Source organism: Fringilla coelebs, assembly GCF_963513975.1.
Source record: "Fringilla coelebs genome assembly, chromosome: 3".
NCBI classification, from domain to species: domain Eukaryota; kingdom Metazoa; phylum Chordata; class Aves; order Passeriformes; family Fringillidae; genus Fringilla; species Fringilla coelebs.
The window spans coordinates 70,826,558-70,848,021 of NC_140030.1; the positions used below are offsets into that span (position 1 = coordinate 70,826,558).

The 21,464-nt window shown below is 42.8% G+C and overlaps 1 protein-coding gene across 2 annotated transcripts in view; it reads right to left on the minus strand.

Annotated features, from left to right (window-relative positions):
* Positions 1-21,464, minus strand: part of SLC35F3 (solute carrier family 35 member F3) — a gene marked incomplete at both ends in the record, with an annotated part of 157,782 nt that overhangs the window by 23,250 nt on the left and 113,068 nt on the right. For both annotated transcript variants that reach the window (XM_084202755.1, XM_084202756.1), the window contains one exon: positions 20,016-20,340. In XM_084202755.1, the coding sequence (XP_084058881.1) occupies positions 20,016-20,340 (325 nt within the window). The remainder of the gene's footprint in view (positions 1-20,015; positions 20,341-21,464) is intronic.

Below are 21,464 nucleotides of genomic sequence, written 5' to 3' on the forward strand. Positions count from 1 at the left end.
AAAGTCCCTCTGAATAGGATGCTAACCATTATTTTTTATGTGTTTGGATGGAATACACAGCTGTTCTTCAGAGGCCATGCAGAAATCTGTTTAGAGTCTGAAGCGTTACACAGATACAATGCTTCAGAGTGCTCATCTGTGTGCTTTAAAATGTTATATTATTTATATGAAATATTTTATATATTTAAGGTTTTCCTTTTACATGATAAGAAGTTGTGAAGCACCAAAAGTCTTTGGCCAGAGTACGGTTCCACAGAAGTAGGAAAATACAAAGCAGTTGCATCTTGTCATTGCCCTGCATGTGGGGGGGAATGTCAGCGTAGTTTGGATAAGGCTTGTTACAGCACACACTGCTCTCCTTCCTAGTGACATTTTTTATGTACTTGTCCTTTTTATTTTATATTTTTCTTGCCTACTAAATGGTTTCTTTTGGCCCTGCTTTGTGTGAACCTCAGTGCAAAGAAAACAGTTCTGTTCAGAGGAGCACTTTGCAAACTGCCCTGAGGAGGAGTGAGCTCGTGCCTTGCTAGCATATGATGGCTAGCACCATCCTGATCTTGGCTGTGAACCCACAAACGAGGATTTCAACCCTGTCATTGCTGAACATACCCATTTACTTTGTGAAAGGCTGAAAACCAGAAAGGAGCCCTTATTTGTAATGGTAATAACACAGGAACTTTTTGGCACACAATGCAGAACTCCTGAGGTAATAAACTGGAAAACCCATCTACTGGTCCAAATGCCATACTTGTCTCTTTGGGGACAAAATTACTGAAAGACTAATACAGCATCAATTGTCCTTCCTTCTCTGCCCAATCTGATTCAGTGAGGCATTCACTCAGAGGTGCCTCTGAAGAGATGGACCTGGACCCCACTAGAATTACCAGCCTGCATCAGCCAAACCCCGTCCTGGACCTGGACCCCACAAGAATTACCAGCCTGTGTCCAGCTGCTGATGGCAGAGGCACCAGGGACATGGCACACGTGAAGAAACCTGTCCCCCAGGACAAGCTGCCACTTTCTTGTCTTTCTCCTCTTGCTCTCCTGCTTAATCCACCTTGGATGCATTAGCCATGTTCCTTCACTCAGCCTGTAATACAAGTGCGGCTCCCAGCAGTTCAGGAGCAGTGAAAATTAAGTTTCATTAGTTAAAACAGTCTGAACCACTCAGGTATAAGTACAGAGCCAAAGTATTCTCTCCTGCCTTTATGAGTCACTGTTGTTAAGTTCCTGATTATCTGCACAGATCAGCCAGGACTTTGCCACCCTCTGGGAATACACTGCATGTGCTTGGTCTGACAAATCTGGGACTTCTCCCTGTGACAAGAAACCACCCATACTGCATGTTGTGATCATGCAGGGTGATTGGGATTCACTAAGACTACATCTCTGGAGAGAAAACAGTATCATTACCTGTTGGGAATTAGCAGAGCAGGTAGAGGAAGAACACAGATTATTCAGGGTGAAGGTACACTGTCTAGCAAGAGCTCCTGGAAGATTTGCAAAGACAGCCTTGCTTTCAAGTGGCAGAGACTGACTGATGACTGTAAACTTGAGGTGACTCAGAAACATGGTATCTGGATTTGTCTCAGAAATATGACTATGACATTTGAAAGTGTCAAATGGAAATGACAACTTTTAACATGGATTTCCCTTAATCGGAATAGATCATGCATTTCGTGCTGGAAATGTTCTGGCTGTTATCTGCTTCTGTGCTATTACATTTTGATGTGCCTCTGGTAATGGCTCTAATAAAATGTCTGGAATAGAGCCTGGTAAAGAGTTTTCTTAGATTTAGATGCTCAGATACCATGGGATTGGCTGTAGCAGAGATGAACATCTTCATTTTATGACAGAAGATTTCTAAAATAAAACGTAAGAATATTAGGGAAGACCCTCATGTACTACAACCTGATTTAAAGTCACAAAAGTAATTTCTGCTCTTTGACTATTTATAACTAAAAGAGTAAAGCTCCTTCACTCCTACATCAGTGAAGCATGCAGCATATCCATTCTTATAGGAATCACTTTTGGCTGAAATGAAATACCTTTGTGACACACAGCTGCAGTTTATGGCATCTTCTTGGATTTCATGGGTAGAGGAAGAACAGGGACTGTGATTTTCTGAGTGAGACTGGAAGGGCTGTGCAAGGGGCCTCTTTCCTGCTTGTTGGTTCTGAGAGCTGAGCTGCAGAGCCAAGTATTTGCCAGATACGAAATTACCGGGCTCATTTGTCTTCCACCTTCTACTCCTGTGACATGCTTATTCCTTCCTTCATTTTGGAAAATGACCTTGTGATCCTTGCTTCCAGCATCACACTATTTCCAGAGCAGCTGCACAGAGAGCAGTGAAAAATCTGCTCCCTGCTATTACAGGGTAAAAGCACTATGAGGGAAGGAAGCACAAGGTGTCCTTGCAGCAGGAGCCAGCTCCTGCTGAAACCTTGCAGCTTGCCACCTAGGAGAGAATTGGACCTCATCTAGCCATGATTAATGCCTGCCCTGTGGGTGTGCCTGCTCTGTCTTCATTTTAATAACAAATTTTTAAGGTCTGTGACAGACTATAATTGTAAAATGGCTTTTCTGGCCCTCTCCCAGATCTGTGGCTCTAGAGGCCAACATCAGAACGTGCTACATAATTTGGATCAGATACCCTTTGGTTGCAGTTATGGTTAGCGCAATTGCAGCCACGTACAGTGGATTGCCTGGGAAATGAAAATGGTTGGGTTTATAGCAGAAAGCACGAGAGGAGGAGGCACAGGGCTGTGCTGAGAGTGGTTAAAAGCAGAGGAGACAAGCACAGTTAGCCAGCCTGTTTCAGTGTGCCTGTGAATCCTTACACATGCATAGCAGGGGGTGTTGAAAAATTTAACAGAATTGCTGCTGGGATTTATCACAGCCTACATACCCTGTAAGCACTTACCTCAGTTTAAGTTCAGACATAGATTAATTTAATCAAATAACTTGTTTGCTTTATCTGGAAAAACACGTTTACATTTTTCTAAGACTCTGAGATTTCTTTCAACCTTTTATTTCATAAACTACTTCTGGTTAAGCCAGCCCAGACAGGCTGAGCTTAGTGTTGCAAGCTTTCTGGGGGAGCTTTGGAGTGAGACTCATCATTTGCCTGCTTCTTACATAGGGCTTCCTCTGTCACTGTCATTAGTAAGATGTGGACAACACCTTATGTCACATTCTGACATGAACTGGGGGAGATTGGGCATGATGATGGCAGAAAGCAGATCTCAGGCAGAAGAGGAACTGGGCCTTTTGAAAGTCCTGGGGTTATTTGTATCTACAAGGATGTTTGTAATTATTTCCCTTCCTGTTCACCTGCCAGGTTCTGCTACTGTTGTGTTTCTTAGGTTCATGGTGAGGTCCATGAAGAGATGAGAAAAGCATCTCCCCGATGTCCCCATCCTTCTGTCCAGCCTTAGAGTCAAAGAATCATGGAATCACTAAGGTCTAAAAAGGGCTCTGAGATTACTGAGTCCAACCATCCACTTAGTGCCATTGCCATGTTCACAAATAAACCCTGTCCTCAAGTGCCACAGCCACATATTTTTTCAATATTTCCAGGAATGGTGACTCCATCACTTCTCTGGGCAGCCTGTTCCAATGTTTGACAACCCTTTCCATGAAGAAATTTTTTCCTAATACCTGATCTAAACCTCCTCTGGCACAACTTGAGGCCATTTCATTTCCTTCTGTCACTTGTTAGCTGGGAGAAGAGACTGACATCACCTCACTAGAACCTTTCATGTAATTTTAGAGAGTGATAAGGCCCCCTCCAAACCTCCTTTTCTCCAGGCCAAATGACCCCAGCTCCCTCAGCTGCTCCTTATGAGACTTGTGCTCCAGACTCTTCTCCAGCTTTGTTCCCCTTCCCTGGACATGGCCTTCCCTTGGCAAGTACCGTGGGACCAAAGCCCCTCCACAGGTTGCTGAGATGAAGAAGTCAGCCCTCACCAGTACAATGAAAAATGGCAGGTTTCAGCAGGTATGTGCCTCAGTCTTGATGGCAAACTCTGTGGCACAGGTGCTGTGTTTTTGTGATGGCACAGGTGCTGTGTTTTTTTCCTGCTGAAAAAGCACCTAGCACAAGCTGGTCCAGATCAGGATTTCCTGGATGCTAATTTCATACAAATATCAAGCAATAGTGATACTTGCATGACTGTGTGAGCTAGGAAAAGCAGACATGGGCTTAGATAATGGAGATTTAATACAGCATGTCTGTAGGAGAGGAAGGGAATTAGAAGTCAATAAATAGAGAACAAAAATACATGAATGAACTGTTCAGCAACGAAAATGTGTGTGGCTTGAGTTAAGCCACAGAGCCCTGAGCCTGGGAGAAAAAGTGAGAGATCAAAGATTAAGGCAAAGTCTCCCTATTGCTCGTGGCATCTGAAGAACATGTAAGATGACAGATGCGTTAATTAGCTCACTGCATCTCAGGAGCTGAAATAGTTGGTAGGTGGGCTGAGCCATAAACTAAAATAATCCCAGCATGTGAGAGAGAATGAGCAGGCAGCTTCAAGATTATATAGGAGATGGAAGAAAACAATATCAACTGACTGAAAAGAAAACATGGAATAATATCTTCAAATTATATAGCCAAAGACTAATCTATCTAATAATGCTTGCTCTTTGATTTGAATTTTATTTTATTGCTGTGCTTGTTCAGTAAAAATATATTTAGCCTTTTCTCTTCATTATCAATGGCATATGTAACAAGGATGAATATACCAAGGTTAGGGTATGTGGTCAATGCAATCTTAGAAGGGAGTTTTCACTAATTGTGATTTGTGAAATAACAAATAAACTATTTTTTAGTAACTCCCCATGACCATTTTTATTCATGTTCACTGCCAGAATGGGGTAATTGCGTTTTATGCGAGGCTGATATTGAAACTTAGAGCATCCCTGGAGATCTTTGACAACTGAGGTTTACATGTGTTAGGAAATGGCTCACAATCACACTTAATGTATGCATAAATCACCCTAAAAAGTAAACCAACAGACACAAACGATTTGGTGTTGGTGAGATTGATTAAATTTCTCATCAAGATAATACAAAAAGAATTGATAAATAATCCTCAGACAGCACAAATGAGCAAACTGCAAGGATGACTTGATTACGCCACCTTCACACTGAAATCCTAGGAGGATTATACCAAATTAAAAACATCAATTCATATTCAGGTACTAATGCACTGACTTTTCCAGTGGGCTGAAGATTGTCACTACCCATAGACTTCAAAAGGAATTATGGGTGATCAATTTGGATCTTAAAATAGGTGTAGGAAGGTTAGGTACAGCGTCTCACATACAGGGCATCAGCCATGGTGGGATTTCAGTCCAGGAGAGAGGCAAAAAACTTTGCTGAAGGCGAGTTTTCTCTTTTGGAAGGTTTGCAGGCAGGTGAGTGCTGGGGGTGCTTTGTCCTCTTCCTGGGGCTTCAGCTCTGCCTGCAGGCAGGGAGGAAGGGGCTTTGGGTGCAGCACCAGGCGGTGTTTTGCAGACAGACGCTTGAGAATGAGCAGCTTCTCCCTGCCAGCAGGGAGGTGCCAGCTCCCTCAGCAAGAAAACTTGGGCCTCATCCTGGAGGAAAACTGTGCTTTTCTATTCAGACCCCCAGGGTAAGATACTTGTTGCACAAGGGAATTTTTCCACGCATTCAAGAGCATGACCCTACATTGACCCTAGAGCTAGAAAGCACAAAATCTGTGGTTTCTTTTTCCTTTCGACAGTTTGTAGTTTACAGGAGAGCTGTAGATCTGCAGGATGTTCTGTGAAGACTGTCAAAAGTAAACCAGCCTGGAAAAAGTTACCTCCCTGGGAAATCCCTGTTCTTGCAGGATAAAGGGGCTCAGCGTGCAGCTGATATCAAACGTTGCCTATACACACATGTATATACACACGCACATATGTACAACACCACAAGGAGATATTTCCAACAGCTTTTACTACTGGTTCACCACTCTTTCCAACTGAATCTTTATAGTTCCACCACAGCCTTCAGCAAGAATGGAAAATCCAGCAGCAGAACCTCAAAAATGCTGCCCAAAATATCCTGACGCCTCACTAAATCTCAGCAACAGAGTCATTCAGAGTCACAGTGCCCTGTGATATCCTCATCTGTCATTCCCTTCCCCCTCTCCCCCCAAGGTACCTAACACAAAATCTGGCTCATTTTACTGTAAATGTGCACTAGGGAATCTGCTAAATTTGGCTCTATCAATACTGCACCTACACAACTTGAATAAAGAGCTTCAGTGTTTGAACTCAGTCCTTTCTCAAAACTTAATGCGCGGTGATGAAATTGAGAGAAAGGGAGGTTACTCAATAAGCTTAAGCCCTTGAGAGACAGAAAAATGTACTGAACAGTAGTTCATATTGTTACTAATTTTAGTCTGACTTTCTTTACAGATTGTTTCCCAGGAAGAGTGACAAAAGTGGCAATGTGGCTTCAGCTATCTGTTCAGAAACCTGGCAGAGGCAATGCCTGTTTTGCTACCCTGCTGGATCCCTAGCAGCGAGGGTGCTGCTCCTCTGGCAGGCCCCTGCTACTGCAGGGAAGGGATCTAAAGCACCTCACTATGGCAGGTGGGCAAAGCACTCTGAGATGCACAGTATCCAAGTAGCTGGGGATACCAGTCTAGTTATCTCCTAGGGTACCTGGCTACCTTCCTAGTGCTGGAGAGCTGGTCAGCTTTGCCATGGCCATGTGGGGGTTACCCAGGACGTACAGCCTGCTGAAATCTCACTACCACGCCAAGCAGGAGCTGAAGAGCTGCACAGCTGGCTGGTCATGGGGGAGGCAGGTGGCTATTTTGTTGAAGGGATCCCACAGCAGGAATGACAGTTCCTGTTCGAGCAGAAAGACCAGCAGCACGCAGTGGCAGAAAGCAGGTGAACCTGGCATTCAGCTGGACACATTTTCCATCTCAATGCAAATCACCTGCTCTTGTTTGTTGTGTAGTGGTGGTCTGGAATGAACAGCTCCGTGTGAGCAGGGGAGAGGCATGAGATGTGCTGTGAAGACTGTAACAGCTATCGGGAATCACTCAGGCACACTGAGGACTACGGGCACAGCACCAGGATTTGTACCAAGTCTAATGGAAAAATCAATTAATTCATTCTTGAAGAAGAAACAAAGTTGCATTAACAAATCTTGTCTGGTCAGTGCTATTTACATCTTTAATTGCCAGTAAAGGGGAGAACATCAGACCAAGGAGGCAGCTATAAACCGAGTCCCAGTGGAGGAGGGATTGACCAGGTAAGCATGCACTTAAACCAGGACATGTCTTTCAGCTGTGTGCACTTTGTTGAGCATGGAGAGACTGTTTTCAAAGCCTTGGGTGAATTGAGTGTGTGCTAAGGAGCTTATCTGCTGGAGTAGGTCAGATGAGCCATGAGAAGCCAAATTAAGATGGCTTGCATCTCACCTGCTGCTGCCAGTGCCACTGTATCTTCAGCCTGTCCGTGCTTGTGGGGATGGATAGGCTCACACCTTACCTCTGGCAGAGAAAGGCTCCTGAGGAGGAGGAAATGTCTGCTGGAAGCCACACACGGATGTCTAGGGCTGTTTGCAGGATGGGACATGTGTCATAGCCTTTTTGTGGCTCTGACCCTTTGACAAGCTTTGCTCCTCAGGAAGGAGCGCCATTCAGCACCACTGAAAATCAGCACTGGCACTCTAAGTCTTAGTAATTAGTCAAATAAATTATTAAAGATACAGAAAATAACACTAGCAAGGAATCACCAGGGTTTGCTGATTATTCTCTTTCCATTTGGTTCCTAAACGTTGCTGGGGAGCGGGAAGGCAGTTTCAGGTAACTTACACTAGTCCACATTCTCATCTTCACCAGAGCTGTGCCAACATGAGATATTTTTGGTTTGAAAAGAGTATAAATGAACTGAGAGTTTGGCTCACGGGTGAGGATTGGATAACATGATGACAGAAGGGCTTTATAAACATTTATTATTCAAAATCTCTTCTGCAAATGTGAACACGCCTAGGCAATTATCTTGCTTTAGCCGCAGATGGGCAATTTTGATGCAATTATTATGCACCTTCAGTACTACAAAGCTTTCAGTGCCATTCCTTTTGAAAATGTCTGAATTAAAGGGAATGAAAAAACTAATGAACTATTGCATCTTTTTCCTGTCAGCTGCACAACATCTAGTAGATGCCATCAGCATGCTTCATGTGGAAGAACTGCATGGTCATGGCTGTTAGCCCAAAGGCTTGTAAAAGCTGAGCTTTCTGCTGAAGACAAACCCATCTGTAGCCTTGGGTAGCTGAGTTGCTTGAGGAAGGATAATTTGTTGTTGCACACTCAGATCACGATATGAGATTGATAACAAGACTTTGTCATCTCTCAAATATCCCTAATAAGATGTCTCTACATGTCCCCAAAACCTGTGGTTATTTACTGTTCTGAGCTAGACAAAAGCTTTTTGAGACTCCAGATACCAGCAGCTTAATAGTGGAAAGCGTCTGAGGCCACACTGACAAAGAGAACAGTTTGTTTTTAGCACAATTGCTATGGAGGAAACACACTTGTCTCCAGTTTCTCGAAACCACTTGTGTCTGGTTTCTTGGAGCAAACACATCCGGGAAGCCAGCTGTTTTTTGTTTTGTTTTGTTTTAATCCTTAAAACAAAGCAAAACTCAAGAAATATAAAGCAGCAGACAAGTTAGTTTGCAACTTGCCAGCCAAAAGTAAAGTCCACAATTAACTATACATATAACTGACAAAATTTTCAAGAGCAATTTTCTCATTATGACTCCTGTTCACCTGAAAATAAAGCCAGTTCACTGCTTACTTTTGAAAAGACTGCAAGAAGATAACTTTAGCAGTTTGGCAAATTTTAGTGGCACATTAATTCTTTTTAATAAACAAATCCATGAAATAACTCTTGGTGGTATGATTATATCTTTCCCTAGGTGGTTTTGGACCTCTAAAACTTGAATGGCTGCTGAGCCAAGCCAAGCCAAACCTGGTATATCCCATGCTAAGAGGCAGCAGCCAGCCACAGGACCCTGTACATGAGCAATGCTACGAGAAGCAGACTGAAATCCCACAGGATTATTGAGCCAGTTTAGCTCATAGAGCAGCTATAAGTACTATCACCTGTGCAAATGTTAAGTTTCACCAGAGCTCATGCACTCTGCTTCCACAACACACAACATTTGGCCCACTATCTCTGATTCCCAAGCAGGCACTAACCACTCTTTGAGGTTCTTCTTGTTTTTCACACTTCTCACAGCTCGCTAGCATATTGACAGAAACCACCTTCCTTGTTTCAAATACCTCCCTTATTCTGCTTGATGTCACTTAGATCTTTCCTCACCTTCCTCAATCCATGGTTTAGCTGATCTTTATCATACTCCCATACAGTTATCTGTCTTACATGATCAAGAGTACAACTCTGCTAAAAAAATACACATGGAAGTTGGTAAAGCAGAAAATTATGGCAGGATCTATCTGGAACTACAGAAGAGCATGGCTTTGTAAATTCTCTGGAAAACCTATGAAATCAATAGAGCTCTTTGTTAAATGCTGTAAGACTTTCAGATGGCTGGCCTTAATTGTTCAAAATTTCATGAGCAAGGGCAGGTCTGCATACATATTAACAGAAAGCAGCTGATCATGTGTCTTTCTAGTGTGCCTCTTCTGGCACACTATTTTTAAACACTAAGTTTTTCTATTTCACTTCTCCAGAATGAAAAGACACTTTAAAAAAAGTAAATTTCAGGGTGAATTTCAGGCTGGTCAAAACCTGAGTTCCCCTCTGCAAGACCAAATACATCTAAATAGTTATTAACTTGATATTTTAATATTCACTCAGCCAGACACTTTCTGATAGAAATTAGGAAGAAATAAGTTGCTATGAGGGTGGTGAGGCACTAGAACAGGGTGTCCAGAGAAGCTGTGATGCCGCATCCCTGGAAGTGTTTAAGGTCAGGCTGGATGGGGATTTGAGCAATCTGGTCTAGTAGGAGGTGTCCCTGCCCATGGTGGAGGAGTTGGAACTAGATGATCTTTAAGATCTCTGTCATTCTGTGATGAAATCAGCATTCTGTCATGGGGCTCAGAGGAATTATTCTAGATAGGGTCAAGTGCTGCCTGTACCCACCACTTTTAATAAAGAGAACTTCATTAAAAACTGAAAATGCTAGATGAAAATTTATTTGATTATTAAAAATAAGTAAAGCTCTCATTTTAGTGACTTAATACAATTTCTTTTTAAATTTCAGGGTTAATAAAAAATAAATCAAATACTCTTTGTTTGAATCAACATAGCTTTGCCTGAGGACACAAAAACATTTAAGAAGCCTCTGGCAAAAAGGGGCAAGCAGAAGCAGAACGGGTACATTCATGGCAATATGTTCTGGTATGTGTAATTTTGGGATATCCTAGAGACAGCACAATAAAAGATGCAATAAAGCACACCTAAATTTAATAACAGTTATGCCTATTCGGTGTCTGCAGACCACTAATCATTAACAAAATAAAAAGGTAGATCTGATGTGGCTCTGCACTGAGCAGGACTAGAGCTGCCTCCCCAGGTCCCCAGCAGCTAGAATTACACCATGATTCTATGACCTGATGTTCAGGGATCACAGTGAGATGGTCTAACAAGACCACCACTCGTTAGATGGAAAAAATGTCATTACAGACAATGTTACAGAGCTGTGCTTTCATTTTTCTTCCAGTCACTCTTCAGAGGTACTGAAAGCAGAGGTGAGATTCCTGCTATTTTCTAGTGTCCTACTGAATAGGAGGTTTTCATTTTGGAAGAATTATCTTTCTGTACTTGGAAATCTATATGTAATCCATCTGAAGGTATAATAAACCAGACTAGTGAAGAAAGCTGCAATTACAGTGCAGAAAAGGCAAAATAAAAATTTCAGTTGGCCTGGCTAGCCTCTTTAATAGATAGAGTGAAGAGAAAAATGTTTAAAAATGCAGTATTTTGGTGAAACAAAACATTTTTTCAGATGCAATGCAAGGGCAAGTGCCCTTGGTGTAGAAGAAAAAGACACAGAGTCCTCCTCTAGCAAATGGACCTGGATTCATACCATGCAAGGTGCCTCATCTTAGCAATGCACTACCTGAAGGTTAATAATACTCTGTCACTGAAGGAGTGCTTGAGTGCTTGAAGGGACTTGAGATCCCTGAGGCTTAACAGTTGAGGATGCTGAGAGAGATGGGGGATGCCATCCCTCACATAAGGCTTCCAGAGGCCCACTCCCCCAGTGGGAATATGCATGTTTCACCCAGGCAGTGGAAGGTTTTTGAAGATGTCAAGGGAACATTGCAGAAGTCTCTAACTGCTTGTGAAACAAACAGGTTCAGCAAGTGAGTAAACAGCTCCCAGCCAAAGAGAAGGGACACAATTTATAAATTAACAAACCAAAGGCAACCAACACCAGCTCTAGGTGGGGAAGAGCTCAGCCAGCTCATATCTCAGTCAGAGATATGAGGAACAGGGAACAGATGAGGCAGCCACAGGAGACTTCGTGTAGGCTTGCTTAGCCAAGAGACCCAAATGATACAGTGGCATTTACTTTATGGCAGTGACCATGAAGCCATAAAGTAAATGAGGCTCTTTTCTTTAAACTCGCTCAGTTGTAGCCCTGACCTCAAGGACTGGCAAACAAACCAAGAGGAGGGTTTTTTTTCCTCTTCTACAGCCAGGATGAAGAGAAGCAGTTTTCACTGTCACCCAAGGCAGGTGAATAAGGTAATAAAACCATATGTTGTTTGCCTTCCCCATTTTTTAATCCGATTCTCTGGAAAAAAGCTACTATTTGGAAAGCTGTTTTAGCACTGGAAAACAAAAAATGGTTGTACATGAATGTGTGAACACATATATGAACCTGTCTGCCCATCAGCTCATACCTTAACATTATTTCCCTCCAAAAGCCCTCATGATGTTCACGGACAACATTATGTAGCTGTAGGGCTTTTCAGTTTATGATGCCCTGTTCATTTATCTCTGTTGCTGCCAGCCTCCACCTTTGGCTATTTGTCTCTTTTGACCACTTATTGCTTTGTCTAGCAAGCAAGGGTGGCCAGCTCCTGGAGACCTGGACTGAACAGGATCCTCAGCCAGGTACGTGTGCATTTATATGAGGCTGCCTTTTCATACAAACACAAACAATCCTGGGAAATCTGGACGCAGTCCATAACCACTAGGCAGCTGGACAAATAGGTTTTTTCCACTTCTGTAGTACTGTCAGCCTCCAACACTTCTCGCTGTACCATCCGTCTTTATTGGGAGCTGTTAATTATAGCTACAAAGTCTATTGCCATACATGCACTTTCCTTTTTTGAAGCAGCTTTAAAGGTAGATGACTTCAAGGTATTTTGACACAGATCTGTGCTGGAAAAAACAAAGGCAGAATTCCTTATCACTCCTTCTTGGGTTTTGTAGTTATTTTTGTTGCTGCTGTAAACATCGTGGAGAATCTATCTAGGACAGTCCCAATTTAATGAGTTTGTGCACTGGGGGTCAAGGCACTTGGTGTGGTGACCAATGTAAACAACATTCTGCAAAAAGGCCACCTGTGAAACCTTCTTCTGTGTATGATGATTGGACAAACAGCAAATCTATTCTCACCTCAGCTTTCTGCTTCTTCCTCTATGCAGTAAACACGATCTCATGCTCTTTTATCAGTCCTTTCTTTTCCTTTTTCCAGCCATAAAATACAGCTACTTTTCTGTCTGTGAGTGCAGGTCATGCCTGGAGGCAGGAAAAGGAGGAGGTGACCTGAGGTCCCTTCAGCCTGGCTTGCTTTTGTCCCACGGTCTCAGTGAGTGCAGAGAGGTCAGATCATCTTGGGTGGGACCAGCAGAGGCAGATTTGCTCTTGAGGTCTCCTGAGAAGAGCCCTAGCAGTGTGGGAGCTTAGCAGCCTGCTTAACTAACCAGAGGCAGTGTTAATGAAATGCAGTTTAACTACTGACCAGAGAGATCATTTGGTGCTGCAAGGCACAACATTTTTTTCCAAGCAAAAGCCATTCCATAAATACATGGTTTCATAGCACATGCCCTGTCTGCAGGTAACAACAATTACTTCTCCTTCTAGTCCTTGCCTCAAGCACTGTTGCCTCATAGGAGTCATAATATAATTATTTTGAAGCATCTGTTCAAGCCACAGCAGAGGAGACAAAAGTAATGGAACAACAAGACAAAATTACAGGACATTACTTAATTCAATCATCCTTGGAATGGTTTTGCAAACCAGGCTCAAGATTAAAGAATGGGGGTCTGTCCTGATCAGGCAGTAGCCAATTTTTATTCTCAATTAGCACTTCACTGAAGTCCAAAAGCCCAGAAGAGGTGATTCTGAAGAGATGAAGGCTCTTCAGATTAAGGGAAAGCTTTTCACAGGACACAAATGTTTACCACTTTTCAGAACAACGCGGTCTGAAAAACAAATGCAAACTCCAAGTATAATCTGTGAGGTTAAATTAGGAAGGACTGGTGTCCTAAAGAAGGACCCATGACCATTTTCTCACAAAAGCTAAAGCATATGTTCCAGAGACAGTGTGAGCTACCTGAATAGAAGGAATTAGCAAATTAGTCAAACAGAATTTTAAAAGAAATCTCTCAAAGGTATTTCCAGGAAGTTTAGAAAGGGAGGTAAGCATGTAAATGCCACCTTATGTTCCTGGGCCCACCATGCAGGCTTACCATTGTGAGAGTTACCTCCAGAGAAGACAGGACTGGGCCATTAATTTTGTGGCTTTCTGCCAGCCACTCACATCACCAGTCTGATGCAGGTACCAAGCTCCATACCATGCATTTGAGGGAGAGAAAAACTATCACCTTCACCATGGTCCAGGAGCAGTTTTTAAGCTTTCCAATGGAAGACATCGAGAGGAGCAGTTTCTCAATTCCAGTCAGGTGCCTAAAGCTGGGATGGTGGAGGGCTCCCACCAGCAGCCAGTTGGACCACAGCCTTTTCTCTTTCTCCTCACCTTTTCTTGCTGTTTAACTTACATGCCTCACATTTGTGTTTCTGCTGTAGGTTTTGCTCTCCCTCTGAGTTATGTGGGGAAACCAGACATTCAGCTCCAAGCTGGCCGTGCTGGAATATGCAGTGTGACACTGAGAGGCCAGCTGTGTCACATTTCCTCCCTAATCCAACCCTTGGTACTGTCTTCAGAAGAGACTGATCTGGACAGGAGGCTTCTCTAGAAAAACTCTGGAGCTCTTATTTTATCAGGAACAGGCAGCCTGTTGAGCATATTTTTGAGAGCTGGCTGAGAAAATTTTGTTTCAGGGGGCATAAAGACCGAGAGACCATAAAATTAATTTTAATCACCTAAGAACACAAGTCTCCCCAAAGAAGCAGCTGAACCCATGACTCATGCAATCATCTGGCCATGGTACAGCATAGCTGCATTATGTCAAGGCAGCAGCAAGAAGCCCCTGTGGGATGACAGCACACCAATCCCACCGCCCATGGGGACACACTTGCCTCTTCAAAAGGCAAGGAAAGCAGCTACTGTAGGTTTCATCAGGAAGTGGTGACTACTTGGCTTGAGAAACAGAAGTTAAGGACAGCATCAACCTGAGCTCTGTGGCTTGGGCTTCAAGCTAAGCCCAAATGGTTGCTCCATGACCAAGCTAGATGCCCTACAGACAGAAGGTTGGACACTGGACACACATCCAGCAGCACTGCCACTACCACAAATGCCACGCTGCTCCAGCAGAAGGCTTCACTACCACTGCTGCTTGCTCTTTGTACAATTTGGCCTTGCCTTCAGCCAGGACCTCTGGCAGAAAAGTGCATATTCTCTGACAACAGTCAGAGAAGTGATATAGGGGTCCATCAATAACACAACACCTCCAGCACCTCTCAGGTATCTGTAGGAGAGATAAAGATGACTACAAGTATCATAAACCTCTTGTACAACATCCACATCTTCTTTTAATTAATTGCTTTGATACCAAGCACAAAGGTGACAGACAACTGTAGACATCAAACTGAGCTCTTGCTGTAAACATCAAACTGATTTAATCTGGAGTTACTCCTAACTGGTCTTTCTCAAACTCAGGTAAGAATCAGATCCTTTATCTTTTAATTTCAATGATTTATTTTGTTTCTTGGTTGTTTTTTTTTTTATTTTTATTATTTTTATTTTCCCCAAGAAGCTAATGTGAACTTGAAATGTAAAGTGATTTTATTTTGAGGAGCACAAAGTAAATAGGTATTATTTTAAGGATAATGTTCTGAATTAGACAAATAGCGTTTATAAACTGAAGTTTTTTGAAAGAAAACATGCTTCACAGGATGACATTTGCTAAAAACACTTGCATTTGTCACGTCTTGATGCCTCCACAGCTTATTTATGACTCTCTTAATGCTGTCTGCTCTGGTGGCGAAGCTCCCATCTAAGTAGTAATATAAATCAGCAGGATGCCAAAAGTTAACCACACTGCAACATTTTAATGTTGCTGGGTAAGAGAGACTCACGGACACAAACCACTGAAAAATCGATAGTAAAACAGCCTCCAGTCATGCCAAATGGCTCTGACCTTCTTTCCCCTTTGAGCTGCATCATGGCCAGGGGTTTGGTTAGCAGTGGGGTTCCGTGCCTGCTGCAGGAAAGAGGGCAGTACCCACGGTGCAGGGAATTGCACTTCACATGAGTCAGGATCAAACTAATGGACTCAGCTCCTTGTACTACTGGGGCTGATGGCTGGAGTCTCATCTTTTCCATCATAGCAGAAATACCTGTGAAACACATTTAGAAACATTTTCCTGGACCTCAAGTGGAGATATGGCACTGAAACTTTGTGGCCCCTGAAGAACTAAATCTCGATTCTGAGCCCATGGGCATATGGATCAAAAGTGGCTTTTGTGTGCTCAATATGTTGGTATGTAAGATAAGTGAGATCTACTACGCTCGTCCTCTACCGTTGCCGCACCAGTATTTTGATTCAGTTTCAGACACAACAAACCTTCAGTGTTACCTGTAACCTTTTCTGTAGTTTTAAAAAAAAAAATCTTCAAATTCTGGAGGATTATTGGCAGATAATTTGGGGACAATATAGAGACAAAACTCTGAATCAGTGAAAAAGAACATTCTAAAACATGTTCAAATATGGCTGCAGATCAGTGCAGGGGCTGCACTGTGATGATTCTTTCATTCATCCAACACATCAGGTGCATTCAATGTTTCAGAAGAGATTTAGCTCTAGCTTCTGGTGTTTTCTTTAGCCCTAAAACTTTATGAAATAAAAAAATCAAGACCTAAATTATAAATAAATAAATAATCCAGCAAATCATTCTTGAAAGTCCTTTCCTTCTCAAAAAAGTCTGTAGGACTATAGGATAGGACTATACCATCAAAATAAACAAGCTTTCTGAGGTATTTTTCTAAAATGTGAACAAACCCCTCTATTATTCCTCCCAGCTGGAACACAGAGGGTGAATCTTTATAAAAGGCATGTTTTCTGCCTAGAGATACACAAAGCTAAGCAATATCTTGCAGAGATTTTAATTTAATCTTTAATGTAGCCAGGGAGTTTTAAGCCCTGGTGCTTTTAATTTATGTTACGTCATAAATTAATAATGTAGGTATGATGGAGGATAGCTCATCAGATTGAATGTGTCATTTTATAAAGCAGTTTGGAAGCAAAAAGTATGAAGTACTCCTAAATGATGCATTAGGTGCACAAATCATTACATGTGTTATTTCTGGACTGGACAATGGTTGAAAGGAATAATAATTTAGTTACAGTAATTTTATTTTAAGCTAGTGAGCACTTGCACAAGAACAAGAAGAGTGATGCTGGCATGCTCTTCCGTGGCCTTCCAGAGCTCTCTGTATCACTTCCATGCACGCAGTCCTGCGCCACAGCATCCTTGGTGGCAGCCATGGGAGAAGTTCTCCCCGAGCAGTCTACACCTGGGCACAGCCCTGGCAGCATTTGGTGGAGCTGCTCAAGGAGTGTAGAGCATTGGAAGTGAATGCATGAGTTCTGGTTTGCTCTGAGGAGTGACTCTCTCCCCACAGTGTGGACACGTTGATAGTCTACTTCAGCTAAAACAAGAAGTTCCTTACCATGCAATATAGTTCAATCATAAGTCCTTAATACTTCACATTGTGGCCTAATACTCAAAATCTGATAAAGAAACCGAATAAATCTGCTCCAACATTCAATGTGTCACTACAAAATTTTGGTGACAAATTATTACTACTATTATGCATGCTATAAAAAGGGAAAAAAATCTGGTTTTCTGTCATAAACCAGGTAAAAACTGGTTTATGTCCATGACAGGTATGTTCTTCTTGTGAGACTACAAAACATAAAAATTCATGTATTTACAGCATAGCATACATACTGGTATAATACAACATGAATTTAAAAACTGTAACAAACCATATAATCTGTGCAGAAGGGACTATACATCTATTCACTGTTGCTACATTTTATGATCCCCCTTATGTGTATTTTTCCTGGTGGCTGCTGTTTTTACATGCCCTCTGACTGTACAGGGAGGTACTCAAAGCACACATGCTGCCTCTGGTGCCCTCAGGAAAGGGCAGTGGGAAAGCAGTGCCTGTGCCAGGAGGAGCAGCACAGTCCTGCTGATGTGGATGGGCAGGTGTCCTGGGGGAGCTTTGCTGCCAAAAAACATTAGGTACCTGTGGATTTTAGCAGCCTGGGTAGGGAAGATCTGAGAACCCCTTTCTTTCTTACTTCATCATTGCTAAGGTGACTCAGACATCATATTTTCACCTTTTCCCACTATTGCCTTTTAATTTATCCTGTTCCAAATTCCTGCCAGTGAGCTCAGATAAGATGTAAAATATAGATGAAAGTAAAGGATAAAAGAAGTAGAAAGTGATTATGCCAATTTCTTTACAGTTCTAGGCCAGAATTGTGTTCTTTTAACTGCCCTGAAGTCTGTGAAATACCTCCCTAATGTGTCCAACCATGCCTGGACCACAAGCTCTCCTGAAGATGGTGATGCCTCACAGGGAGATGCAAAGCCCCTGTGTATCTCTTTCTCTATGTTTGCACACATATATAACACGGAAAAAAAAGGAATATTTAGGAGGGGAGGCTGGACTGTAGTGCTCTGACATATACACATGGGACATCTCAGCTGTAATGGAGCAAGCAGGTGAACAGTAAATAATTTCACAGTAATTCTTGGTGGAGCACCACCAAAAGGCCTCAGTGGAGACAGAGGACATGCTGAGGCAGACACTATGGAAACACATGGCAAGGAGGAGTCCTCCCTCCTCCGTGAAGGACTGGCTCCTCCAAAACAATAGGAAGGACAAGGAAATCAGAGGGCTGCAGTGACTCGCTCCAAACCACAGAACAAATCTGCAGCAAAGCTAGGAGCCACAGCTGCATCTCCAAAGGCACACATCTTCCCTGACACCCAGAAAAACCTCTCTAAGTTAACCCTATTCAGTCTGCTTGTCAGACACACAAACACGCATTCCTTATGAAGCCTGGGCAAGCCTACTGCTAATGATGTCCCCCTGCATCCCACACGGGCTGCAGGGCTGGCACCTGCTCTTCAATTCAGCCCTCATTTAATTAATGACAGACATGAAACTACCAACTGTATCAATCTACTGCAGCAATGAGTACAATGCTCTGGGTTTTTAACCCCAGGGATCTGGCAAACCACAACATCTCACCCCAGAATTCAGCAGTATTTAAAACATTATCTGAGAGCAGCTGAGAAGAAAAATACTTAAAACCAAAGAAACAAAAAGGAATTTGCTTTTAGGCTAGCATTTGTTGCTGGTTTTAGATTAAGCTGTAGCTTTCTGTAACCTCCATACTTCTCTTATCTCTGTATTTGCTGTGAACAAAAGCAATCTGAAAACTGAAACTCAGGAAACTTGACATGAAAATGCCTTTAGAACTTCTGGATCCTGCTCTAGAACATGCAGTGAATGGTCATATCCATTATCTGCAGCCCCCACATAATTTAAAAGATGAGGAAACTGTAATGATGGCTAAGCAGTAAAATTTCTTAACCCTAGTCATCTGAGGTAGAGCATTTCCTGAGTAACCTGGTTTCTTGGATTTTTCTTGTAGTAAGTTTCCACCTTGCTGCTGCGCAGCTGGGAGCTGAGAAACGTGTACTTCTTACTGTTTACTTTGCTGAGCTGCTTCATTAAAAGTCTATGAGCCCCACTGTGTAACAGAAGGGGAAAAGGTTGTTCACATCCTTCCACGTATCAGGGAAGCTCTCTGACATGGGACATCTTGATGGCTGAGTCATCCCATCTGTCCCAGACACCTCTCAGGCCAAAATGAGCAGAGCAGAGCAGAGCTGAGGGAGTGCTCAGGGAGAGGCAGTCCTTCAAGCAGCCCGAGCATCCTCAGCCTCTCCCGGAGGATGGGCACTCAGGGCTCTCCATGAGAGGCTCTGCGGGTTTGGCTCGCGGTGAAGACAAGGTGTGCTGAAGACAAAGTGCTGCCTTTGGTTATGACTGCGCTTCCTCCCGGAAATAAACACAACAGCTCAAGTTTAACTGGGATCAGAGCTTGGCCTTTGATGTCAAGGGCGTAGTGCCAGGAAAATACTGCAGGACTTTTTACTCAGCTATTCACGGCTCTGCTCTAGTCCTCAGCTCGGAAAAGAAAAGCTTACTTAGCTTACTCAGAGACTGACACAGAAGTCAGCCGTGGGTAGGGGAAAGAGATATTAATAAAAAAAAATGTGTTTGCAGAAAACTCTGGATTAATAATTGCAGAAAATGCAGACTTTCGTAACATGACTTGCATGTGTTGGAAATAAATCTAGATTTCCTACTTCTGAAGTGAAATTATATTCGGAATAATAACAGCACCTAACACAGGACGCACAATGAACTCAGACCATCCTTTAACAAACCTGGAGAGGAAAGCAAACACAAGTTTGATGGAACTGACCGATTTGAACAAAATGTCTGTGAAATGCAGAGCAGCATGCAAGAGCCACGGGATTAAAAACAAAAGCTCCCATACCTGTATCTTTGCTTTGGAGACTGCTTTTCAGCTGACTTAAAAACATGTCCAAGATAATACAAAGGAAAGAATAAAAAGTTCCAGTTTGTTGCAAACCACGTTAGAGTGAAGGGTGCGTCGAATTTCTTAAAGGTCAGTTTTGCTAGCTGGGTTGAGCCCGACCAAGAGGAGCAGACACCCAGGACCACGGCCACACCCCAGAAAATCTTCTTGAGTTGCGTCACGGAACACTTCCAGCAGCAGCGGCTCACCCTTCCACTGCCTTCCGCCCCAGCTTGCATCTGTGCTTCGGCTGGGGCCGGAGACTCCCGGGAGCGCTCATCCCCTGGGGAGAAGAAAACACATGGCTTACTAAGGAAATCCATCCTGCATTTTAATTCTCAAACTTTAGGCCCGTCTGAAGTCAGGTGCAAAGGAACCCACCGGATCCTGCCACAAAATGTCCTTTGTTTTTAGATCATTGCAAAGCCTCTGGTTGAACTGAGGCATAATTAGAAGGCAAATAACAATTATCGCCTCTAGATTTAGAAGCCTTGGGTAAAATGGAAGTGAAAATTACATGTTGCTTTGATGTACATAGAAAGGCTTAACACACCACTTGAACTCGTGCTGGTAGGATGTGTAAATGAATGAAAAATGTGGTATTGAGTTTGATAAAGCAGCAAAGGGAATTATAAAAACACTTGAAATTGTTATTGTCTCGGAAAATGCAGAAATGGCCAGTTTATGGAATATGATGTTTCTTAAAAGAGAAGGAGGGCAACGTATTTAATCTTGAAGTTAAGCAAAATCACTGCAACACAAATTGCATGATTAATACTGAATTGGATCACCAGGCACTTAGTGATCCCTGGAAAAACAGGTCTCCTGTGCCTGTAGCCAGATAGCAAAACTAGATCAAACCCCATGCTGCCTGCCCTGAAGTCCATCTCTGACCAGGCAGGCCTAACTTTTTTTAGTTCAAGTCCTGCAAAAAGACTGGACTGGAGTTTTGCACCATTATAACTAAGCCTAGCATGCTGCTGGAAATTTTTCACTGAAAAACCTTGCCCCTTCAACCCTTAAACATGAATTGTTATAGCCCTGCTATCCTGCAGCTGTCAGTCGATAATGTATCCAGCTTGTGAACGAATAAGGAAAGGCTACCTGGTTGAGTTCTCAGAGGGATCAAAACCTGCTGGCAGACCTCAGCAGCAGGCCACTGCCTTCAGGGCCTTCTACCTGCCTTTCTTAAATTCACCCCATTCAACATCTGCTGAAGTTGTCAGTCACCCACACACAACACTCAGCAGTGATTTTGTCTAAGAGGCTGACTGTAGTTTAGTTGGTCCATTCACCTAAAGCAGGAAATAACAGTAGTTCATATTGAAATTCTGGAATCTACAACTTCAAAACTGTCCAGAATTTACTGCATGTATTGAAAGGTGAAAACACAAAAGTAAAGCAATG